Consider the following 24211-nt stretch of genomic DNA (forward strand, 5'->3'; position numbering starts at 1 on the left):
TATATATGTCATTTAATAATTCATAATAGAGTGAAGTCAAGTGAGCATATTTGGAGGTCCCAATAAAAATTAGGGCTGTCAATGGGTCGTGTCGGGTTGGGTTCGTGTCGGGTCAAGGTATTTGTCGTGTCGCAAGATATAGACTTAAACCTAACCTATTTAATAATCGTGTCAAAAATTTAAACTCAAACCCAGCCTATTTATTAAACGGGTTACCCGTTTCCAACCCGCTTAACCCATTTAATAAATAGGTCGTGTTTTGTTAGATAAAATGACTCATTTAAGCATTAACAATGGGACCCATTTAACTAAAAAATATATAAAAATTGATAAATTCACTAAAAACTCCACAAGATGAAAAATATAAATAATTATATATAATTTATAAATAATTAAAAAGCGAAATATTTCAAATTGTCTAATCCTATGATCAAATACTCCAAACGTCCAAAATTTCAAGAAGAAACATAGCACAATCTGGTTATACGGATTCACTTCGTGTTGGCGGGTTGACCCACCACCGACCCGCTTTATTTCGTGCGGGTTTCGAGTCGTGTTAACAGCCAATGCACACTGATTTTAATCATACTGATTTATATGAGCTACAGATATCAGTATGAATGATTATTTTAGACAGATATCCGTGTGAAAGATTAACTGACACAGATATCTGTATCTAATATGCTAAATTGGGCCCACATGAATATTTATTATAATTGTATGTACATATATGTGTATAAATAAAGAAGACCCACAGATATCTGTGAAAGATGTTAAATTAGTATTTGTTAACTCACACTGATTGACTTATATCTATGACTATAACTATATACACAGAAATCTGTATGTAATAAAATTAACAAATTGAGATTTCAATCTCGAAATAAATTGTATTTACTGACATCTGTGTAAATAAGATAATATTCACTGATATTTATGTGAAAACATGGACTGATATCCGTGTGATTAAGATAATATTCACTGATATCCGTTTGAAATTATTTTCACTGATATCCGTGTGAAACATTCAATGACAACCGTGTGAATAAGATATTTTCACTGACATCTGTGTGAAAATATGGACTAATATCCATGTGATTAAGAAGATAACATTCACTGACATCCGTGTGAATAAGATATTTTCACAGATATCTGTGTGAATAAGATAATTTTTACTGATGCCTGTATTTATTTGTACTTATCACTTATCACTTCATTTTTGATTTTTTCCAGATAAGAAAAAACAAGATCGACTAGAATGGCTTCTTCTGCTCTTCAATTAAGAGTAGTATTATCGTATCTCTAGGCTTCGTTTCTCTTTACCAAGGATTAAATACTTTTCTTTCTATATAAGTTTCCAGATTCTTTTTATCTTATTTATTATACGACTCGATGCATGGTGTTATCAGAAGACGAAAAGAAGAAAAAAAACTGAGCCATTCTAGCCGATCTTCTTCTCTCATGTATCCATTTCAACATTCACAGCTGAAAATCCTAGCTATCTTCCCATTCATTTACAATTATGCACACTGTATAAGACATTTCCATAAACACCAGCCTCCTTTAGCCACCATAGATTTCAGATCTAGATCGAAAACAACACGCATCCTCAACGGAAGCTCCATGGCTTGAGGGGATGAAAACAAAGGCTAGTGGCATGGCTCTATGGTTGGGGTTTGGCTCAGGGATGGAAGTTGGTGGCTTCTGCTTGGATCGTGGCTGAGTTAACAGATCTGATTCTTCTCTTTGTCGATCGTGGGTGGGAGCTGGAATGGACCTCTGGCGTGGTGCGATTTGCCTGTAGGGCTCGATTTGCCTGCTTTTGCAGGTTTCTCGGCTAAGGATGGTTGCTTGGCGGTGGCTGGGTTCTCGTTTTCATGGAAGTGACGAACCCAGTGGGGTTACGATTCTTCTTAGAGTTCGATCTCAGACGCCGGCCAGGTTCTTGTGTGGTTGGGTTTGTGGTGTGTCGGTGCTGTGGCGTTGGGATGCGTTGCGGCGGCCGGGCGGTGCAAGGTGGAGGGTCAAACTTTATCCTCACCTGCACTTCATGGAAAGTCTTCTGCATAACATTATGAATATTGTGTTGATCTTCAATTTAAAGTATGCTTTCATTATTTTCTTCTTTTACAATGATCAGTTGGCATCCTCCGGATTCGTCTACTAGTTTCTAACCTATTCTCAGATCTGTGTTTGTTTCAAGTTTGGATTTTGAGTGATGACTTAGATCTTGTTGATCGGTTGCAGGTATTTTACCCAAGCAATAGTGAATCGGTTCCAGGTGTATTTTACTGCCATAGAAATTGGATTTATTTCCTTTGTTGCAATTGATATATATGATGTCATGATCATGGGTTGTTTCTTAAGCACAGGTAGCTTCTCTGGGCACCAGGCTTCTTTCTTTGAGCACCATCCCTGGCTCAGCATTTTTTTTCCCTACTCTATTTTTAAGTAGTGCAGCTGCCCTTATTTGCATTTGGTTTATCCTAATATTGGTTTTGCATTCCAATGATTGTTATTTGGAAAAACTTGGAGCAATGTGAATTGTAATTTGTAATTGTATATTGTATGAAAAATTATATTTTGGAATTACAAAGAACCTTTGATTGAATTTAATGTTTAAGTTTGATGGGTTTGATTTAGGTTTGCTCGGGTAATTTGCTGTAAATTTGTATGATTACAGTAGTAATTTTTTTTTTACTGTAACATAAGCCTTTGCACAGATTTTAATTATCTGTGTGATTATTCTAATGTTCACACTGATTTTTTGAAGATAAATTTTATATAAAAATTTAATTTATAAATTCATCTCATGTGAGATAAAGGTGGGTCCCACAACAAATTCCACACTGATTTTTCTGTCTATTGGGAGAGACCAAAGACCACGGGATCAAATGGAACAGACACAACATCTGTGAGTGTAGGGGTAGGTATTGGGCTTCCCATACTGATATCAGTAACTAATAGAGGTTATACCTACTGATTACAATCAGTGGGTATAGACAATTTTGCTGGTAGTGTATTGGGTCGTATCTGAATTGACAGCCCTAATAGAAACACTCATAATAAATTGGATTAAATACTGTTTAGTCCTTGAACTTTTATCCAAAAAACACTTCAGTCCTTCGCTTTTTAATTTCACACGTTTAGTCCTTGTACTCTTCAATTTTGGACCAATAGGTCCCTTCCGTTACTTTCTGTCCAAAATCTCGGTTAAATGGCTGACATGTCAATCCATTTGCGCTAAAATCTCGATTATACCCTCACATTTTTTCTAATATTTATTTTTTCTTTCTCTATTTTTCTTTTCTTTTCTGCTTTCTCTTCTTCTTCCAGCTCCACGAAATCTCCTCCCCAATCTACATCGACGTCCGCCTTCCCCTCCGCACTTTCCCGGCCATTACCTTGTTCGTCATGTCTTATATTCACCATTTTGAAATTGCTTTCTTCCTCTTGTTTCTGGTCCAGCCTGGTTTCGGTGGTTAGAGACTCTCCTTCCCTCAACATCTTCCTCTGCGGCATCCCCTACACTGCCCTCCCCATTCGCCACCTGCATCATCACCTCCCATAAACAAAGAAAACAAAGGCAAGCCATATAACCCCACAAGTTCATCCCCAACTCCAAATCACAAGTTTCAGAAACAGAAAATCAAAGGCAAGCCATATACCCACCCCAAAATCAAATCCCCTATAATTCCTAATACCCAACTCTTCGGATGCTATTTTCCTTCTCCCTCCGATCACCGATTTCTGAGCAAAATACAGAGGAGGAGGAGGTTGAGGCTGACGGTAGCCAAGGCGGTGGAGGACAAGCTCGATGAGGAGATCGCAGCCCTAGATCGGGTGGACGAGGACGTTGGGTCAACGTGAGAAATAGCTGCAGATCTGCAACCAAAATTACACAAGTTGAGTTCCTCTTCTGCAGCGCCCTATTCAAGCTGGGTTCCTCTTCTACGGCGCCATCACCGTCGCTCAGCCCTCTTCTGTTGGCAGGATCTAATGATGCAGAAGAGGCGGTCTGAAGTTGGAGAATGGGCTTGGAGGATAGAGGTGTAGTAGTGGTGGGGCAACATGGAGGCGTCGGTTTTTCCGGCCATTGAGAAGGGTTCGCAAGTGTTGCCAATCGAGGGAGGTCAGAGATGGACTTTGGAGAGAGCTATGGGGATGGGTTAGGGGTGGTGGAGGTCGCGAGGATGGAGGGAGAAGAGATAAACAGAAAGAAGAAAAAAAATTAAAATTAAAAAAAAAAAAAAAAGGAAACGGGGGTATAATCAACATTTTGAGGCGGAATGAATGCAACGTCAGCGATTTAACGACGATTTTGGACGGAGAGTAACGGAAGGGATCTATTGGTCCAAAATTGAAGAGTACAAGGACTAAACGTGTGAAATTAGAAAGCGAATGACTGAAGTGTTTTTTGGGTAAAAGTTCAAGGACTAAACAGTATTTAATCCTAATAAATTTGTAGACATTTCAAAAAAAAAAAAAACTTGTAGATGAGAAATATGAAATCTGACTCTAAACTCCTTTTTTTTTTGTAAAATTTAATTCGGATCAACATTCAATCCATTTACAAATGTAATCGGCATATATAAGAATTTTGTTTAATTTATTTTTTAGTCAAACAGACAAGAAATCATGGCGGAAAAAAAAAAAACATAGATCTGTTCAAGTAAACCCTAATTTGTGTTTGACCCAAACTCTAGGTTACTTGACCTAGTGGTAATATGGTTAAATTAGAATGATCTAGATTCTTATTCAATGTACGATTACTTTCCTTGTATGATTGAGATTCTATATATTGTAATCTTCTATATAAAAAGGCCCCTATTATCAATGAGAATACACAGCAGATTCATCTCAATTTCAGTTTCTCTACAACAAGTTATCAGCACGAGCCCTAACCCTGACTTTAGAAACCAAAACCCCAGAAATTGATCAAGCTCCACTGGATTAGCATTGTCTGCGCTACTACTACCCCCGCAGCCCCTGCGTCGCAACTCAACGCTAACCCTACCAGGTTAGCCTCGGTGCTCTTGCAAGCCCTGCTTGCCTTCTGCCCTCTCGACCGTGACTCACCAGCGACACCGCAACCCTGTGACCTCAGTGTCACCGCAACTCGCCCGTGACCCAGCCACCTCGCTGCATCGCGACATTCTTGCAGCATCCTCGCGGCATCGCCGCTACTCCGCACCCCCGCGACACCGAACCCACGCCCGCAACACTCCAGTGATGAGCCCGCAAACTCTTCCGCGACAATTTTGCGACCCCGGGAAACCCCCACGACCCCGCGACCATCTCTCTAGTCTGTTCGCCTAAAACTGAAGCTCGCTCTGCAATCCAACGAGGTAAACTTTTCTAAAAGTTCCCGTTTTTTGAAGTTTTTCATTATTTTCTTCTTTTCTCGGGACTTGCAACCTCCCTTCTTCTACCCCCCCCCTTTCTTTATCATATGGGAGACCAAATTAAGCCGAACTGTGGGGGTTCGTGCTCACTCCAAGCTTGAAGCTTGTAGAGTTCTCCAAACTTAGAGTTTGTTGAGATAAAACGATCGACCGCAAACATCATTGTTTCGATCTAATCCAACCCCTCTTGGAATCAAATTTCTTGGAAGCGACTACGCTTAGAAATTTTATTTGTTTTCGTGGTAGCCTTTTTCGCTCCGAAACTAACCCTAATTTCTTGTTCTATTTCAGGATGAGTAACCTGAACAAATTGGACTTTGCTCCATTGGGAACAACTGGCTCTGCATATCACAGGTGGTTTTGTGATATCCGCCAGCAACTCAAGGCCGATGGAATCTTGGATACGATTATAGAGCCTATCCAGGACATGCTAACTGTTGAGCAAGCTCAAGCTTTGGAAGCAAATAGAGCAGCCTTAGAGGCAAATAAGGCGAAAGCCATCATCCTAATGACTCGTCATATGGATGATTCGCTCCAGTACGAATGTATGAATGGAGAAGACCCCAGAAGGCTGTGGGTCTCACTCGAAGATAGATTTGGCAACATCCGTGACTCCCTGCTTCCTGACCTATAAGTGAGATGGCATAGCCTCCGCTTCTGTGATTTCAAGTCAGTTCTAGACTACAACTCGGAAGCACTTGGCATTAAATCCTTAATGGAAGTCTGTGGTAAAGAGATCACAAATGCGATGTTGATTGAGAAGACTCTCTCTACTTTCCCCATCTCTGCACTGATGGTTGTTAAGAACTATCGAATCGATGTTACTGCAAGACGAATCACAAGGTTTCATGAGCTCATTGGAGCTATGAATGTCGCTGAAAAGCATGACAACATCCTTGTGAAGAACTATATAATTCGAGATCCGTGGGAACAGAGCATATTTCGGAATTCAATTATAGTCGCGCCCCAAAGAGAGGGCGCTAAGAGCGAAACCCTAATCTTAGGAATACATTTGGACGTTCTAGTCCATATAATCGCTCTACTTGGGAAGGTAATCGCCAAAATAGGCCAACACGGAACCGAAGAGGTAAACGTGGAAAGAGAGAGGGAGGCAACGCCTCTGGCCATGTTGGTGGCGCCGCCAACACTAAGAGCCATCTAAATGACACTTTCAAAGCTCCTCAATCAATGGAGTTTGAGCAAAGAGATGTATGTTCTCGATGTGGAGTGTCTGATCATTTGGCACACATTTGTTGAGCTCGTGAAGAAATTGTCACCGCCTACAAAGCATATTGTGAAGCAAGAGAAACTCACTATATGGAACAAGAAGATCAAGAAGATGATCTAGAGTGAAGGGTTGAAGACTACAAATCTGGCTGGGATCAATATATCGCCAATTCTGTTTAAGTCTTTATTTTACCAAGAGATGTAATAGGCAATTGCCATATATTTTTGTAGTAAATGTCAATGGTTTAGCTTTTCTTCAAAGCAGGCTCACTCAAAGTAAGTGTGATGTCTAGGAAGGTTATGACATTAGTGGTACTTAAGCGAGCCTTGCTACACCGACATCTCTCTACTTACCGGGTCACATTTATTTTGGAATTACCGAAAGAAGTTAGACGACTACCATTGTTTTGCATTAGCTATCATTTTGGATTAGATTTTATTTAGTCAAAGAGACAATGATGTAACTCCGTTGACTTATGAATAAATTTTCGAGTTCTTTATGACTCCATTTTGATTCTGAGCATATGACTTTTGTGACTACGATGGTTGGGCCATCAGTATTAATTCAAGGACATGGAATAGCCCAAGTTCCACTTGCCAAATGGCACCTTAATTACTGTCACAGAAACTCTCTACGCTTCTAGGGCGAATCACACCTATGAATAGCCGACGGATTCAATGCAAAAATGTCTGTAGAGAACGGAAATGAGTTCCTTTGGAATACCTCTAATGATTGCGAACAAAGGGGCATCTTAGAGAAGTGTATGTATCTCTCTAGTAGACTTTATGTCACTATTCGAGCTATTAAATCCAATTAAGTTACGAGAGAAGATCTCTTGGATTTAGACACATATTGGCTTTGTCACGACAGGATAGGTCATCCTGGTCATGATAATGATGATTCGTCTACTAAAGACTTCACATGGACATCATTTCTTTCAAGCAAAACGAAGCATGAATCAAATGTTGATTTCTGGACTAAGTGTAACCGACGCAGCTGCCGAGGGCACCGCCTCCGTCCACCACCAGCTTAGGGCTGGCGCAATCCCTATCCATAACGCCATGGATAGCGTCCATCATGGTGATGGCGCCCTAGGTGATGCTGCAATCACCAACTTGCTTCAAATAGCGTTTCAGATGTTCAGGCCTAACCAAAATACTCATTGGTTGCTTCTAAAGCCTCTCGCTCGTTTTACAAAGCCCATTCCTTAGGGAAATCCTCTCGCTTGTTTTACAAAGCCCGTTCCTTAGGGAAATTAGGACTGAGACCGTCCTATGCAAAGGATATGAAAATACTCATTTTGTTCTTACATAGAATCCATGGGGATTCTGTAGATTGATTCAACCAACTTGCGAATGCTTAAATATTTCATGATGTTGGTTGATTCGCAAACAATCTGGTCACGTGTTGTGCCATTGTCCACCTATAAATGCTGCTTATGCTACACTCCTAGCACATATTATATGACAACGGGCTCACTCCCCAGATCATCATATTCAATCAACTGGATTTGACTATGCTAGAGAGTTTACATCGAAAGACTTTCGATGGATATTGCAATGGGACTGATGTTGAACATCATATTCTCATGTGCACACCCAAATGGTCTTGCGGAAACGACTACGATGATAGTCCGGACAATGGTAATGCGCACCAATCTCCTTATATCCGCTTGGGGTGATGCAATATCGCATGCAGCTATGCTAATTCGTCTACGACCCACCGCCACTCAATGCACCTCTGCGTTATAGCTAGTGACTGGGTATAAGTATCGTACTTAAGCATATTTGAGTGAGCCATTTATGTCTCAATTGTACCGCCACATCGCTCTATGATGGGTCCTTACAGACGAATGGGCAACTACGTTGGATTTGAGACTCCAACAATCGTCCGCCACTTAATGCCCTTGCAAGCCGATCTCATTACCGCTAGATTTGCGGGTTGTCACTTTGATGAGATAGTTTTCCCGTCGTTAGGGGGAGATAAGAACACCGATGTTCAGCAGGAACGATAGGAATTGTCGTGGCATGTCCCCATTATGTCTCATCTCGATCCCTGTTAAAGTGACGAGATCACACAAATATGCTGCAAACAAGCCTGCAAGGAAGGACGTCCCTGCGATAGGACGTAGCGCCACCCTACACGGAGGTAGGCATGGTGACAACACCAAAAAGAGTGGCACTCTGGTGTTACAGGCCATGACCCCAACTAGGATGCATGGGAGGCCCGTAGGTTCGAAAGACACTTTGGCACATTCCAATCCTTTGATCATCAAGACTCAAAATCCGTCACATGAGAATCTTCCGGGTTAGGGTTATCGTTGGGGGACGCCTCAACGTCAGAACCTATTCCCGAGAATATAGAGCTCTATGAAAATTACACTAGTGTACTTGAGACGTGGGATAGAAACTCCATCATAATTGATGATGTAGTTGCGCATGAGTTTGTTGTGTCAGATGATATCGAACCTCGCTTCGTTGATGAATGAATGCCAATGTAGAGAAATTTGGCCTAAATGGAAAGATGCAATCCAGGTTAAGATGGATTCTCTAACGAAGAGGAAGGTTTTCGAGCTAGTGATGCCAACACCTCCTAACATTAAACCTTTTGACTAATGGGTCTTCGTTAGAAAGCGTAGTGAGAAAAAGAGATGTAATCTCGCCTTATGGCGCAAGGCTTCTCATAAAACGCCCTGAAATCGACTACGATGAGACATGTTCTCTCGTAATGGATGTCATTGCACTCCACTACCCTGTCAGTTTGGTAGTTTCGGAATAACTGAACATGCAGCTTACAAATGTGGTCACTACGTATCTCTATAGGGATCTAGATACGGAATATATATGAAGGTTCATGGTGAACTTTATTTTACCATGTCAAGTGGCTCTAGACCACGGAACGCGTTTACAAAGAGGTTGAACACACTCGCTAAAATGACTACTTGATTAGGAAGGGATATGCCCACGCGTTTCCATAACAAGTTTCGGATTCCATCACGGTTCATGTTGGACATGATCTTTATTAGAAGCCCTTAAAGAGTTAAGGGAAACCGCTGAACACTTGAAATCCGATTTTGAGATGAAGGATTATGGGAGAATACGATTTTGTCTTAGTTTAGAACTTGAGCATCGTGTCGGTAGATGCTTAGTCATTTTGACAAGGTCAAACCTTCAAGCACCCCCATGATCGTCCGTAGTCTTGATCCTGAAAAGGATCCTCTTCGTCTGAAGGATGATGATGAAGATGTACTAGAGGCAGAAGTGCCTTACTTGAGTACAATAGGCGCATTATTGTACTTAGCTCAATGCACAGGACCAGACATCTCGTTTACAGTGAACTTGTTAGCTAAGGTATAGCTCTGCGTCAATGCGACCCCATTTTGATTGGTGTAAAAGATATCTTTCAGTACTTGAGATGTACGATTGATATGGACTTGTTCTATCCCTACAGAGAGAAGATGGATTCGGACCCATCACACACCATAAATGCCGCCAACGCTGGCTTGCGTTCTCTATCCCCATCCCAAAATGATATTAGTGTTTTGGAAGGTTTTGCTGATGTTGGGTACCTCTCTGACCCACACAAAGGTCGCTCCCAAACTGGTTAAGTGTTCACCGTGGGAAAAGACAGTGATATCTTGGAGGTCTACGGAACAGACCATAGTCGCTATATCTTTGAACCATGCAGAGATTATTGCTTTTCACGAAGTGGTTTGTGAATGTTTGTGGATTGGATCTATAATCACGCATGTTCGAACAATTGTGGTTTGAAGTCTACCACAGATGAGCCTACGAGCATTTAGGATAATGCTGCTTGTTTTGAACAAATGAAGCAAGGCTACATCAAAAGCGACAACACCAAGCATAATCAGCAACAGAAGCTCCTCAAAATCAAAATGAACCAGGTTCGATCTGAGGACAATGTGGCAGACTTGTACTAAGTCATTGCCTAAATCCACGTTCGAGAAACATGTGGCAAGAATTGGCTTCTGGAAATTATCTGAACTCCCATGATCGTAGTCATCAGGGGGAGACACAGACATCATGGGGAGATGTCTACATGTTCACCTCGAAACGTGAAGGGTGTGTTGTGCTCTTTTTCCCCTTCGACCGAGGTTATTTTTGTCCCACTGGGTTTTTATTCCTCGGCAAGGTTTTTAACGAGGCAACAAGAGAAGCACCGCGTTTGGGCAACACAAGGGGGAGTGTTCAAGTAAACCCTAATTTGTGTTTGGCCCAAAATCTAGGTTACTTGAGTTTTATAACCTAGTAAACCCTAAACTAGGTCAAGTAACCTAGTGGTAATAGGGTTAAATTAGAAGGATCTAGATTTTTATTCAATGTACGATTACTTTCCTTGTATGATTAAGATTTTACACATTGTAATCCTCTATATAAAGAGGCCTCTATTATCAATGAGAATACACAGCAAATTCCTCTCAATTTCAATTTCTCTACAACAAGATCATAAATATACTACTATATTTAGCTAGCTAGTCAAAAGACATAAACATGTCCCATATATTAAGAGGAGTGAAGGGGCTCGTCAAAGTTCATTAGGTTTTGGGTGTCCTAACCAACTTATATTGTGCATTTAGAAACCTAAAAGTAAAAAGGTAAGGCGTCAACCTCATGAACCACGACTGCCAGCGTGTTCATACCACCACCATTGAGCAAGCCCCAATCACCCTCTCCATCTTCCTCAGTCGTCTCTAATACTATTTGCATATATAGACGACTAATTTCTATCTTAATCAAGTAATTAAAAGCGCTACAAGTTTGTTGCAGGGGAATTGATTTATCAACTACATGTATATCGAGAAGGCCACGCCTCATCCACACAGGCCCATATTATTTTATGCAAACCCTATCCCATGCATGCATATCTGTAGGTTCAAAATTTTTACAGGCCATGCTCTACATGTTCTACTAGCAAGTCATTTCTCAGTCAGCTAGCTAAAATTTAATCTTTGAAGATGAGTGAGCATTGGTTTTATATCTGTAAATTCAGTACTTGGCCGATCATTTAAAAAATTTATATGTGATGGTATGGTATATAGTATCTCAAAATTCTAAGAATGCTGCAAATTATGCAACTGGATCGGGCTATAAGACTTTTAAGGGCAGGGTTGCAGTTGAATCCAGGCCCAAGAAAATAAAGATAATAGATGGGGTATTGAGCTCATGATCTTGGTTAATTAAGGTCAGGGTTTTTTACTTTAACAGTGTTTGAACTCTTTGGGGATTTTTAAAATGATACCTGAACTTTCAAAATTATAAATGTGATACCTGGACTCATTTTTTCGTATCAACACCATACCTGCGATCAATTTCCATTACGGTGCCGTTAAAATGAGCACGCGTGACGCACTAAGTGATGACAACAAGACTGATTTACCCTAATTATAGGGCTATAGCTGACATTTTACGTATTTTTGATTAAAACATAACCTATTTATCTTTTTTTATAATCAATTTTTTAAAGGCCTTTTTTCTTCTTCTTCGAGCTTCTCCACCTCTCGCCTTCAGAGAAGATAGGAGTTGTTGATGGTGAAGCCAGGGTTACAAAGAGAGATGAGGTCAGGTGCCCAGAGAATATGGGTGTCCAAATCACTTCTAAGTGCGGGTATGCCGGCGCGTGAATTAGCTTGCCGGACAACGTGGAGGCCCGGCTCAACTCGATGGAGGTCGTGAGTCCAATGGTGGTGGAGGTTTTGGATCCCTATTCATTTCACCCATCTCGGCAATGTCGGAATTCGAAAAGCCCGAATCTTCAAAAGCTTTGATTTTGGGTTTGATGGAATCGTCGAGATTTCTCATTCTGGGGATTTTTATTTTTTGAATCACTCCCTCGAGATGGGTTTCTGAGATTTTGGATGGGGAGGAAGAGTAAAACAATAGTGAGATTGAGGTGTTGAAACATGGCTTGGGAAGAAGCAACGAGCTTCTCAGAATACTTGTGTATTTTTCAATTTTCATGCTATGTTGCTTTGGATTGGTTTGATTAGTCTTGCTGGTTTTGGGTTTTGGGTATTTTTCAATTTTCATGCTTTGTTGTTTTGATCTCATAACACTTGTGTTTGGTGGATTAGCCAGGAAGATGTTAACAAGCTTCATTCCAGAGATTAAGGACTTCATCTTAGTGAGCTCGCCGCTTCTGGATCTGGCCTCAAGGAGTTGTGAAACCGTCTACACCTCTCTGGCCAGCAATAAATTCAGAGAAACAAAGTCGTCGAGCAACCTGTGCTTGGAGAACTCCGACAAGATGGAGTACCCAGCGGTGTCTGTCCGTCAGAGAATAGGATTTAAGTTTTGCTTTAGGTTTCGCATTTTGCTAGGAAATGTCATCATCCCACCTGATTGCAATTTGCAGATGAAGAAGGAAATAGAAATGGAGAAGAAGAACTGAAGGTACGAAGGGACATGTGAAGAACTAAAAAGGAAATGGGAAAATCATTTTTACCCTTATTTTGTGCCTCACGTGCAAGGCACGTGGTCATAGTTAATGGTTCCGTGACGGAAATTGACCGTAGGTACGACGTTGATACAAAAAAATGAGTCTAGGTATCACATTGATAACTTTGAAAGTTCATGTATCATTTTAAAAGTCTTTAAAGAGTTTAGACACTGTTAAAGTAAAAAACCCTTAAGGTCAAGCTAGATTATACACTTGGGCGTATATATGCAAGCAATCCTTTTCAATGTAGAAACCAACGGAAGACGAAGATCGATGCTTATATTCCATACAGAAGTATACACACTACGCAACTAGATACAGGAGGTGCTGTCAATGGTGAGGTGAGGCCCCTCCTTATATTCCATACATAAGTACAGAACTATACACACTACGCAACTAGATACCAACCAAGTGGTTCGTTCTGCTCCATTTCAATTTCAAAAACTATTATAATTAGTGTCCCAGCTTCACGAAATCTTCACAAGGTTGCTGCTATGTCTGTATCATAGTGTCATCTCTTGGACTTAATGGTTGACTTGAGATACTCGACACCATATATGGTTGAGAAACTTGTAATGAAAGAAAGAAATAACATAGCCGACAGCTTTTTGGCTTTCTTTTTCACAAAAACCCCAGCCTTGTACTCAGGATCGAATCATGATTACTCAAGCAGCTAGGAAATTAAGCACGTATTGATCGAATTTAAGTTCATTTGGGAGCTTGTTCATACATCGTAGTTTCTCTTACAGACAACAACACTACCTAAGTGGTGTTAGCTCAGTGGTTAGAACACCCACTATCTAAAATCGAGGTCATGAGTTCGAGTCACCATGAGGGTAGGAGTGAAATACTTTAATCCTCTTTAAAATAGAAAAAGAAAAAAACAACACCATTGATATATTGAAATACAAGTTAACTCGATTAACTTGTAACTATATTTTGCGTCTGACAAGATTCCCCGAGTAAAGATTAATTTATGGGCCTAGCAAGTCTTTAAGGACATTGTTTGATTGACAAATAAATAAATAAATTTGCATGGCCATAAAATATGATTACGGTACCTCACTTTCCACTCAAACTTATTTAATTTAAATAAATTCTAATTAATTTACAAATTACTCGAATAGTTAGGCACATGTTGCATTGTTATATATTGATATAAAGTCAGACCAGTGCAGATTGAGCATTGTTATACACTGCATCGGGCATGCATGAATATTTGTGTGTGTGTGTGTTGTTGGTGTTGGAGTCATACCTACCCACCGAAACCAAAAACTAGGAATATATTTTCATTCATCCGACAAAGAAATGCGAACTTGATAGAATAGAACCCATCCGTGGAAACTGATCAAAACTTTTTCTCTGCTTAATTCATTTCGTATGTATAGGTCAACTGGGCAATATTGGCGCTTCCAAGTTCCACCTCCAACATGCATTATGCATGCTTTTATAATAATTAGAAGTTTAAGAATTAAGATGCAGTAACTTTCAAATATATTTATTTGTAAGAATCACAAAAATTATGTACTCAAAACTACCTCATGCCCTTATCTAGTTCGTCCATATCATGTTCAAGTCGATAAAGTACTCCTACACTAATTACACTCGTTAATGACATATTCCTACCTCCGCCACCGAATATCATATGATTATGTAAATCGTTAACAAGTCTTCCTGCAATCGTTATTGAACATCATGAATGAGCATGTGAAGCACTTTCAAGAGTTAACCAAAAATGCATCTGCATAATAGAACTTGCGTAGCCTTCACCTGAAAATAACACGATTGCACATCATGAATGAGCATGTGAAGCACTTTCAAGAGTTAACCAAAAATGCATCTGCATAATAGAACTTGCGTAACCTTCACCTGAAAATAACTAGTCATGGTTCGGGAAATGTGGGTGGCGTGGTCGCGTGGACCCTTTCGAGTACGTTTTTGTGCCTATACGCGCCGGCCTTCCCCATGTATATCCTCTCAATTATATGCATAGGCCATACACAGCCTGCCCCCTCCATGCTTTTGAGTAGCACTTGTACACCAATTATTGAACTGCAGCCATGTGTTGATGTTTGCACCCAATCTTGTAATTAATATATATACATGTTCAATACATTAGGTGATTAGGCTAAAGCCTATCATGTTGGCTTAACTATTACTCAAGATAGTTAGGGTGTCTTAACTGTTTACATGCATTATGGTTTTGGATATGAATTATGGTTTTGGATATGAATAGTCAAGATGCATTTAAATGTTGTGTTATTCATCTATAACAATTTAACGATTGGACAAGTAAATTCTCCAATTTATAATGAAAAATTTTAATTCATTTAACTCTGAAATTATCATCGTGCCAAATTAAAGAGGATATTGCTTTATATTAATAAAATTTTAAAAAAAATGTATGTAAATGTATTAAAACATCATCATTACGCGTTTACCTAAACATTTTATGTATTAAATATGTTATATTGACAGATTGTCTATGAAGTCATTCATTTATTTAAATATTAAATATTTTTCAACACGAAATACAGTAATTGAGGAAAAATGTCACTGAAGTGAGATTTAGTGGGTCCCTGACAAAATCCTGCACGCTATTTTTAAGGATCATCGGACGGTTTGGAATCATCCTCGAGTTCACATTTGATCTATTGTTTTGCACTTGACCTGGAGGAGGGGTTCTGGAAAAGAGATGTATGACAAAGTCTCGACCTAGTTCGCTATTCTAACCGTCCCTTTCTTGACGGGTGTGGCGCACTCATCACATGCGGTCCACGTCAATGGGCCGGGAGCCAGTCCCGATGACGTCATCGGCCTCAGGTAGGGGCAAAGCTAATTAAGGGGGTTCGGTTCTGTTGGGGGGGGGGGGGGGGTTTGGATTCCTTCCTTCTTTGGTTGGGTTTTGCCCGGTGGAAAAATTCGAAATAGGCACGCGCAGAGTATGACGTGGGCCCCGACAAACCCCTCCACCACCGCCCAATCTTGGGGGGAGGAATTTCAGTGGCCGGCTATGGCTTCAACATCGAGGAGGACGTGGTGGGAGGGACCCGCCGCCGTAAATACCCCCACATCTGACGGCTTCTACTTGCCGCCGTTCTGTGCGGTACAGTACATGAGTCTACTGCTACAGAAGAAGCACGAGGCACTTTTGTAGAAGAGACTAGAAGTTTTAGGTTTCACTTTGTTATTGACAAATTAAATGGGAGGGTCAAGCACTCAAGTCTCAACTGCAAGCCAATGGAGTAAGGAAACCCTAGTTTATAGCCTAACAACCTGAGACTTTTGTCTTATAAAAAAATGAAAAAGGAAAAAAAAAAAAAAACTGAAACTTTGCTAGTACAAGGGTTAACTTGTAGTTTGCACTGTTCTGTTTTCTTCTCCGTGGTGGTTTTGTGTTGGGATAACGGTTTTACCTTTCCAAAATGATTCATGTCTAAAGTCTAAATTACCAATACATACATTTATATGCAAACGTTAGCTATAGCCGGTTTATGAATTCAATGCATTTATTGTTCTTATACTCAAATATTGTTGCATACTACATGAAATACGTGAGTTGAAAATTGTCTTTGTCGTTTAGGGTTTACATTTTATTTAAAAGAAACATGTCGCTACAACGCATGTGGATTTATAACATGTGTTAGAGTTGTGTAGTTCGACTTAGGGCATTCATTTGTATATAGTTAGTTTCAGGTTGAAAATGTATTCAAATTTTTAAAGTTCAGAGCTATTGGACGACACATTAAATAACTTGAATTCAACAATTCCGACGCGACTTTTAAAGTTTAATATATCAAAATAACATAACTTTTGACTAAAATATAGCACGGAAGAGCTTTTAGATAGAAATATTGATGAGGTCTTGGCCACTCTAGTACGTTGCAATATAACACTAGCCGTTGTAACTTGTGAGAAATTGATCTGTGCCAAAATAATGTGGGCGGACAATGGTGCCCTGGAGGAAAGATAACATGTCACATGGTCCTACATGATTGATAAATCGCCGGAGAAGCAGATAGGTCCCATTTGATCATATCAATCAAGGCGATGATTACAGTCAAGCTACAAGGAGGAATCCGGCCAATGACAGTCGTCGGAGTTCAATCATTCCGCTCCAATTCAAGTTAAATCCCAGTGCATGTTCCACGTGTCATTATTTGTGTTGACTAGCATAGACCCGATTGGAATCTTAAGTGACAAGTGAAACAACTAATAATAATGCTTGTGTAAGGTTAAGGGAATGTTTGGTCGATGGTTATTAGCAAGCGAAACTTTTGTTTAATTAGGCCAAAGTTTTCAGATATGTAATGTCTTTTCGCTAATTATAATTAGAACAAATTTAACTGTTAAGTTTTAGATCACATACGTACTTTAAAGTATGGTAGAATTTTTATAAAAAAGAAAATACAAATCAATTATGTTTTTTATTTATCATATCGACTACTTTAAATGTTGATCTAATATATCCCAGATTCTAAGGAGGAAAACAAAAAACAAATGCCGAGCGTGCTCTCTCCCGGTCGAACGCCGCTGGCTTTTCAGCCGCTGCATTCTGGCCTGGGAGAGGATGGTGTTTCTGAGTAGTGGAGGGGTCTCAAGGCAGCAGCGTGGCTCTGAGAGAGAGGATGGGTCGTCGTTTCCGGTATGGGCTGATCGACTTTGATCTGTCTTTATCGTATCGAGGGTGACGACAGCGGAGGCGCAGCGACCAAACTCGGAGTTCCGGCGGTGGATTCTAACGCCAACGTCCCTGCTTTTTGGGCTGTGGCTGATCAGATCTTAACGTGGCGATGCCGATCTCGGAAGGGATCTGTTGCGGTCTTGGATTTGGACCTGATTGAGGTCGTCAGCTTGATGCAGGTGCTGTTTGTGGCGTGTCAGGACGATGCAGCGGTGGAGGGATTCGGCGAGGTACAGTTTTTATGCTTAGTGACGGCGTGGTGGCATTAGGGCTCGCTGGCAGCAGGAGGGTTTGCCTGCCGCGCTTGCCTTTTGCTGGGGATGGTGGTCTTTGGGTTGGGCCTCTGGTGTGGTTTTTGTGTACTGTTGTTTAGTTAGGTGTTGTTTGGTTTTGGTGATTGTTTTGTTGAGAATAAGTCTCCCCCCCTCTTGTGAGAGAGGGTTTGGGTGTTTATGAGTAGTGTCGATGTCATTGTTTGGTGTCTTGGTCGTTTTGGTGTTTATGGTCTTTTGTCAGTGCTTTCTGGTTATCAGTGTGATGGTGAATCACTCTTACACGTGGTCTGGCTGTTTTGGGACGCGGTGTCCGAACGGGTGAAAACAGTTCAACCTAACAGTTTATCCTGATGTTATTCAGAATAAATCTAAAATTAAATTGACCCTTTAAGGAGACTCTTTCGATGACCCAGTTGGAGGAGCTTTTGGCTTAATTTTCAACACTTGTTTCCTTCTAACTAGGAGGTTTCATTTAGTAATTGATCTAAATCATGTGCAAATAAGATAGTGATTAAACCTATGAGTTATCATCATCATCCTTCATTTTTTTAGTAGATTTAACCTAGAACAAGACGAATTATCTGCAACATAATTGTACACATATGCTTGGAATGCAAGAATTTTATTTTTATAATCGTTTGCATTCGAATACTAAGGAGATAATGAGTGCTTTTCTGAAATTGACGTTATGAATACATTTCGTAGACGTACGTGTCATACTTTGTAGTTATTCAGTTTAACTAGCTCATTAGCCAGATAATTAGTTATCATCTATATCTCTCATTGATTATTAATTACGTACTATTGATACCCTGATATATCCTTAATTTGCAGTGGTTGGATGTAGAGTTCCATCATATTATTCATTTAATTCAACCATGCACAATATTCCCTTCATTATTAGCTGATGAGCAAGTTTTATTAGTAAAATTATATGTAGAGTCAATTTTTGGAAGAAATGAGATTTTGTTAAGTCGGCGTTAAAGGGGATGTAAAATTCAATACTCATCCAGTCACGTCGTTTTCCATACCTGCAATTTATCCACATATAGTAAATACCATCCATTCCTGCTTCAAATTCATCACAGATCTATAAGATACTATACAATTTAGCAAACATTTCCATATAAAGTGAAGATCTTAATGTGTTCAAATTAATCCCAATCCTACTTCATCCTTAATTAGCAAGGCTGATCATGTGTGTAGATCGAATTTATTTGATTTCAAAGTGGTCCAAAGCCTTTTCAAAAAATTACCATTACATTTCCATAATTTTTATTATTTTTTACCACATAGAGATATCTCTATCTTCACCTCCATGGAGCTACAGAAATGGTACTAGTAATACCCATGTGGCAAGCAGCACTAGCAACAGGTCTTTGCCATATTGATCCCATGGATTGAATGCTGAGTCAGTTCAGATGCTTCATGCATAAATGGTTTGTAATGATCATAGAGCATTATTGGAGTCTGGCTGTCTCAAAGTAAAGTGATGTATGCTCTATATAGTAGCTAGGTTAATGAGCTAAGTATCATTCATCATCAACCCCAAATCAAACTAGCTAACTATTGGACATGTTCAATGGCTCTTTGGCTTTTTACTTATTCCAACCAAAGTTGTTAGGTTTTCAACTTTGAACTAAAACCATTGATCCAGAAAACATACTTGCAGATGTTGTAAACCCTAGAGAAGTTATATACGACCTAGAATTCAAAAAAAAACAAAACACATAAATGGATTAGGTGGCGTGCAGGCTTTCTCCTTTTTCCGGACACTAGCTAGTGCATATGCTATCAAACATGAATTATCTTTCTAGTCACTCTGGGTTATTTTCTGGGTCAATTTATTGACTTGCCAATTGACATTCGGTGGCTTTTTGTGACAATATCTTATATGGCAACCTAAATGATGGAAATGAAAGGCAGAAAATAGTGAATAGTATTGACCTGCCAACCTCAACAGGTGAACTTGCTCTTAGGGCAAGTCATGTATCTCCTTCGCTGGCGGATTTATATTCTAGATATTCGACATTATTTTCTCATAATAATCCAACCAAACTAAGACTTAATTTTGGTTATCCATCATCAGATTTGGGGAAATTAAAATTTTTACAAACAACGTACTGCTGTAGATAATTGATTGCATATTTAGAAAATTGAAGCCGAACTATGGTACATGTCAATATAAATTACTGCCATAATGAAATATATGTGGATTTAATATTATGGAACTTCGGATTAATTTTATGTGATGTTCAAATTATAAAGAGAGGATATTTATCATAAGACTTAAAGAAAATTCATAAATTAACATGTTCGTGAAGTCGTAAACCTAATAAGTTTTATGTTTGAAATGAGTGGTGTATAAGAATTTCTCTCTTCCACTAATAACAAATTTCCACAGGGTTTATATATAAGCTGTTAACTTGACAAGATAACCGATTGAAATCATTGAATGCAATGAGAAAAATCTGACTTAGGCCGTGTTTTCTGGTGTTCGTAGCAGAGAAATATGTACAACCGAATTGAAGCTATCATATAAAATTACTAAATCTGCAGACAAATATTCCTTCTCGGAGGTATAGAATATAATACTTTAGAAATGAAAGAATATTACTATACATATTAAATTGGACAAAGCAACATCTCTCTTTCTCTCTCTTTTTCACACACCCAACAACACATAAAGCAAGGGCCATACATACACAGAAGAACGTCCACACAAACCCTTCAAAAACATTCTTTTTTCTCAGCTTTTGTACCCGGTTTCAAGAAAAGTGGTTTTCTCTCTTTTTGAGGATAACAGTTTCTTCAACCTTTGCTTCGCTTCAGCCATGGACACTGCTCAATGGCCACAGGTACAGCACACAGAGATTCACCAACCTCCTCCTCCTCCTTCTCCTCTTTCTTCTTATATATGGCTTCTGCTCATTTTTTGTTCATTTGTGAATTATAAATGGCCTTTTGGTATGAGGATGATGGTGTTGTTGTTCAAGTCCCCACTCAAAATTGGTTGTAGTTTCTATCAGTTCTTCAAACATGTTTGTTTCACTTTATCTTTTGCTTAGGTGATAAAGGAAAAGAACTCCATATTTTCTTTTCTTTTTTGCTGTCCGATACGATTCTGAAAAGTGTAATAAAAAGCAGCTCCTCATTTGTTTTTATCTTCTTTGTCTTTCTTTTCCCTCTTTAAATTCTCAGTTTTCCGCACTACCAGTACTGATTATTAGCGTCTTTGTTTGATCTGAAATTTGGGTTCATTTTTTTAGGGAATTGTGGTGAAACCAATAGAAGAGATAGTGACAAACACATGCCCTAAGCCTTCTTCTGCTAATAATCTAGAGAGGAAACTTGCAAGGCCTCAGAAAGAATCAGCCCTAAACTGTCCAAGGTGCAACTCCACCAACACCAAGTTCTGTTACTACAACAACTACAGCCTCACACAACCCAGATACTTCTGCAAGACCTGTAGAAGGTACTGGACTGAAGGTGGGTCCCTCAGGAACATCCCAGTTGGTGGAGGCTCAAGGAAGAACAAGAGATCATCATCTTCTTCCTCATCAACAACAACTTCTAATATTTCGAACAACTCATCAAAGAGGCTTCCTGATCTGATACAACCCCAAGGCAACCAAGGTAACCAAGGCCAAGATCTAAACTTGGGCTTTCCATCTAATCAAGTTTTTGCACAGCATCAAATCCCCAACATTGATCAAAACAGTGACAAGAACAACAACTCTTCTAGTACTACCACAACAGCATCTCACCTCTCAGCTTTGGAGCTTCTCACTGGTTTGACCTCCAGGGGTTTGAACTCCTTCATGCCCATGCCAGTGCCTAATTCAGATCCCAACAGCAGCAACAACAGTGCAAGTGTATATACATCTGGGTTTCCCATGAGTGAGTTGATGATCAAGCCAACCCTTAATTTCTCTCTTGATGGGCTTGGAAGTGGGTATGGGAGTGCTCTACAAGGTCATCATGTTCAAGAAAATAGTGGGAGGCTTTTGTTTCCATTTGAGGATTTGAAACAAGTATCAGGCAGTGGTAGTGGAATTGATCATCATCAGCAGAACAACAAGGAGCATCATCATGGTGGAGACTCAACTGGGTATTGGACTGGAATGTTAGGAGGAGGAACATGGTAAAAATTTAAGAGGATCGAAATATTCCTGGTCTTTTTCTTCTTTCTTTCTTTCTGATTTTAATCTCTATTTATTAATCTTCTTCTCTCATGGTGGAGGGTGACTTGTTTGGATTCCTGAGTTCATAAGTACTAACAGATCATAGGATACATGGGGCTTTCTTAATTTATCACTTTGGATTTCTACTTTGTCTTGGTTTAATTATGGTGGGTTATTTTTTTGGAGCTTATTTTAGATTGGCTTCATAAAATTAAGGGCGACTTTTTATTGGGATACTACTACTCTATGAGGATATTAGAAGCAATGATGATCAAGAAGACCAGCAGGCCAGAATTTTTCTAGGGTATGTAGCTAGTAGAGAAGAGGCATGCACTGCTGTTCTTGCATAATGCCCTTCATCTCATGTAATTGATCTTCTCTAGCTATTTTATCACTAAGAGAAAGTAAAGGGCAGCCCACTGTAATTTGTCATTGGTTGGTTAGCTTAATTGGTACAATCAATAATTATTACAATGTACTACTTATGGATAGCTAAGTTAGCTAGCTAGGTATCTCCTTCTTCTCTGTTCTATGTGATGTTGTATAGTTTAAGGTTTTATTAATCAGGACAGAGATTCTTCCAGCCATTTACAGAAAAAAGCTAGCTAAAGAGATTTGAAGATAGAGCTAGCTAGCCAGGTAAGAATCTCTGAATTCCACATGACTTTGCTATAAACAACTCTTCAAAAAAGTATAACCACCACCTCAGCTTCGCTGATCTATCTATCTTCATTTTCTTACTTGGAAGTTGGAACCAGCACTAAACACCACCTGCCTCAACCAGAAATCTTAGCTAAGCTAAGCTCTAAGCTCTTTCACAGTCTCACAGGTGAGGCTATTATTATCAATATATCCAAACAGTTTTGAAGACTCCCTCACAATGTCTCCCATTATAATCTATTTCCAGAAATGATCATTGCTTCCATGCCACCCCTCCTTTTTTTTATCCGAGTCTCACTGAAATGAGAGATTGAGAGAAAGATCTGACAAACCCTTCTTTCTTTGGTCCTTGTTGGGACCCACAAAAACATTCCCCTTGGCTAGTGTGCTAAAGAGAGAATAATACACCCCACTAAGTTGATCCATCCAGATCTGTACTCTGACCTCCCCCCAATTTTTAAATCCCATTTCTTTTGGTTTCTGGCTGTAAGCCACTTACATAATAACAATGCCCGCAAGGCCGGTGTTTCAGTATTTCACTTATTTTGGGTATAATATTAATCAATTAATCTAGTTCCACTTCCACCTAGCTCACGTACTCTAAGGTAGTTTTGGAATTGAGCCACAATAATCTAGGCCATGAGTTCATATGCTACATTGGTCCAAGCTGAAAATGACAAACCATATTCCTTGAACGCCAAGAATGAGGCACAGCCTTGAGAAACCTAGTGGCCGTTCCAGCTATTTATAGAAAAAGGGTCACCTAACAAAGTCCATAAAAGATGGAAACTGGATCAATGGTGCTTTCCGGATCTGTAATGATGTCTTTGGCTTCTTCCTGTTGTGCTTTAGTGCTTAGGTTTTTCCAATAAGTAAAAAGCGTGTCTCCAATTCATCAGATACTTTCCTTCAGTGAAAAGTTTAGGCCATATTGACGTATCTATGTGTTTGACGATGCGCAAGTCCACGTGGTAGACTAGAATTCAACTTTTGCTTCAATGGAGTGAAAGATCCAGTAGTCTTGTTAGCGAAGATTGCCCGTGAAGCGTCAGTTGTTGATATTAATAAAATCAACAAATATAGAGGTCACATATAGGATTCTCTTAGTATATGAAAGCCAAAACCCGTAACCCGCACGAACCCGCCCGTTATTAATCCGTGTTGAAAAAAGTCCGCACACTAAAAACCCGTTAATTAACAGGTCGTGCGTGCTTAATCCGTTAGAATCCGTTGGAACCCATTAACTCTAAAAAAAAAAAATCAATTCTTTTCTCTCACCCAAAACCCAATTCTCTATCTCTCACAGAGAGGTTTTGCTT

The 24211-nt window shown here is 39.6% G+C and overlaps 1 protein-coding gene across 1 annotated transcript; it reads left to right on the forward strand.

Moving 5' to 3' along the window:
* The first annotated feature begins 20695 nt into the window (after positions 1-20695).
* Positions 20696-22744, forward strand: LOC112180533 (dof zinc finger protein DOF4.6). The gene is made up of 2 exons (XM_024319092.2): positions 20696-20906; positions 21318-22744. The coding sequence occupies exons 1-2, from the start codon at positions 20883-20885 to the stop codon at positions 22194-22196; spliced, it is 903 nt and encodes a 300-aa protein (XP_024174860.1). The 5' UTR covers positions 20696-20882; the 3' UTR covers positions 22197-22744.
* Positions 22745-24211: the final 1467 nt, after the last annotated feature.

This window comes from Rosa chinensis, chromosome 7, assembly GCF_002994745.2.
Source record: "Rosa chinensis cultivar Old Blush chromosome 7, RchiOBHm-V2, whole genome shotgun sequence".
In the NCBI taxonomy this organism is placed as follows: Eukaryota; Viridiplantae; Streptophyta; class Magnoliopsida; order Rosales; family Rosaceae; genus Rosa; species Rosa chinensis.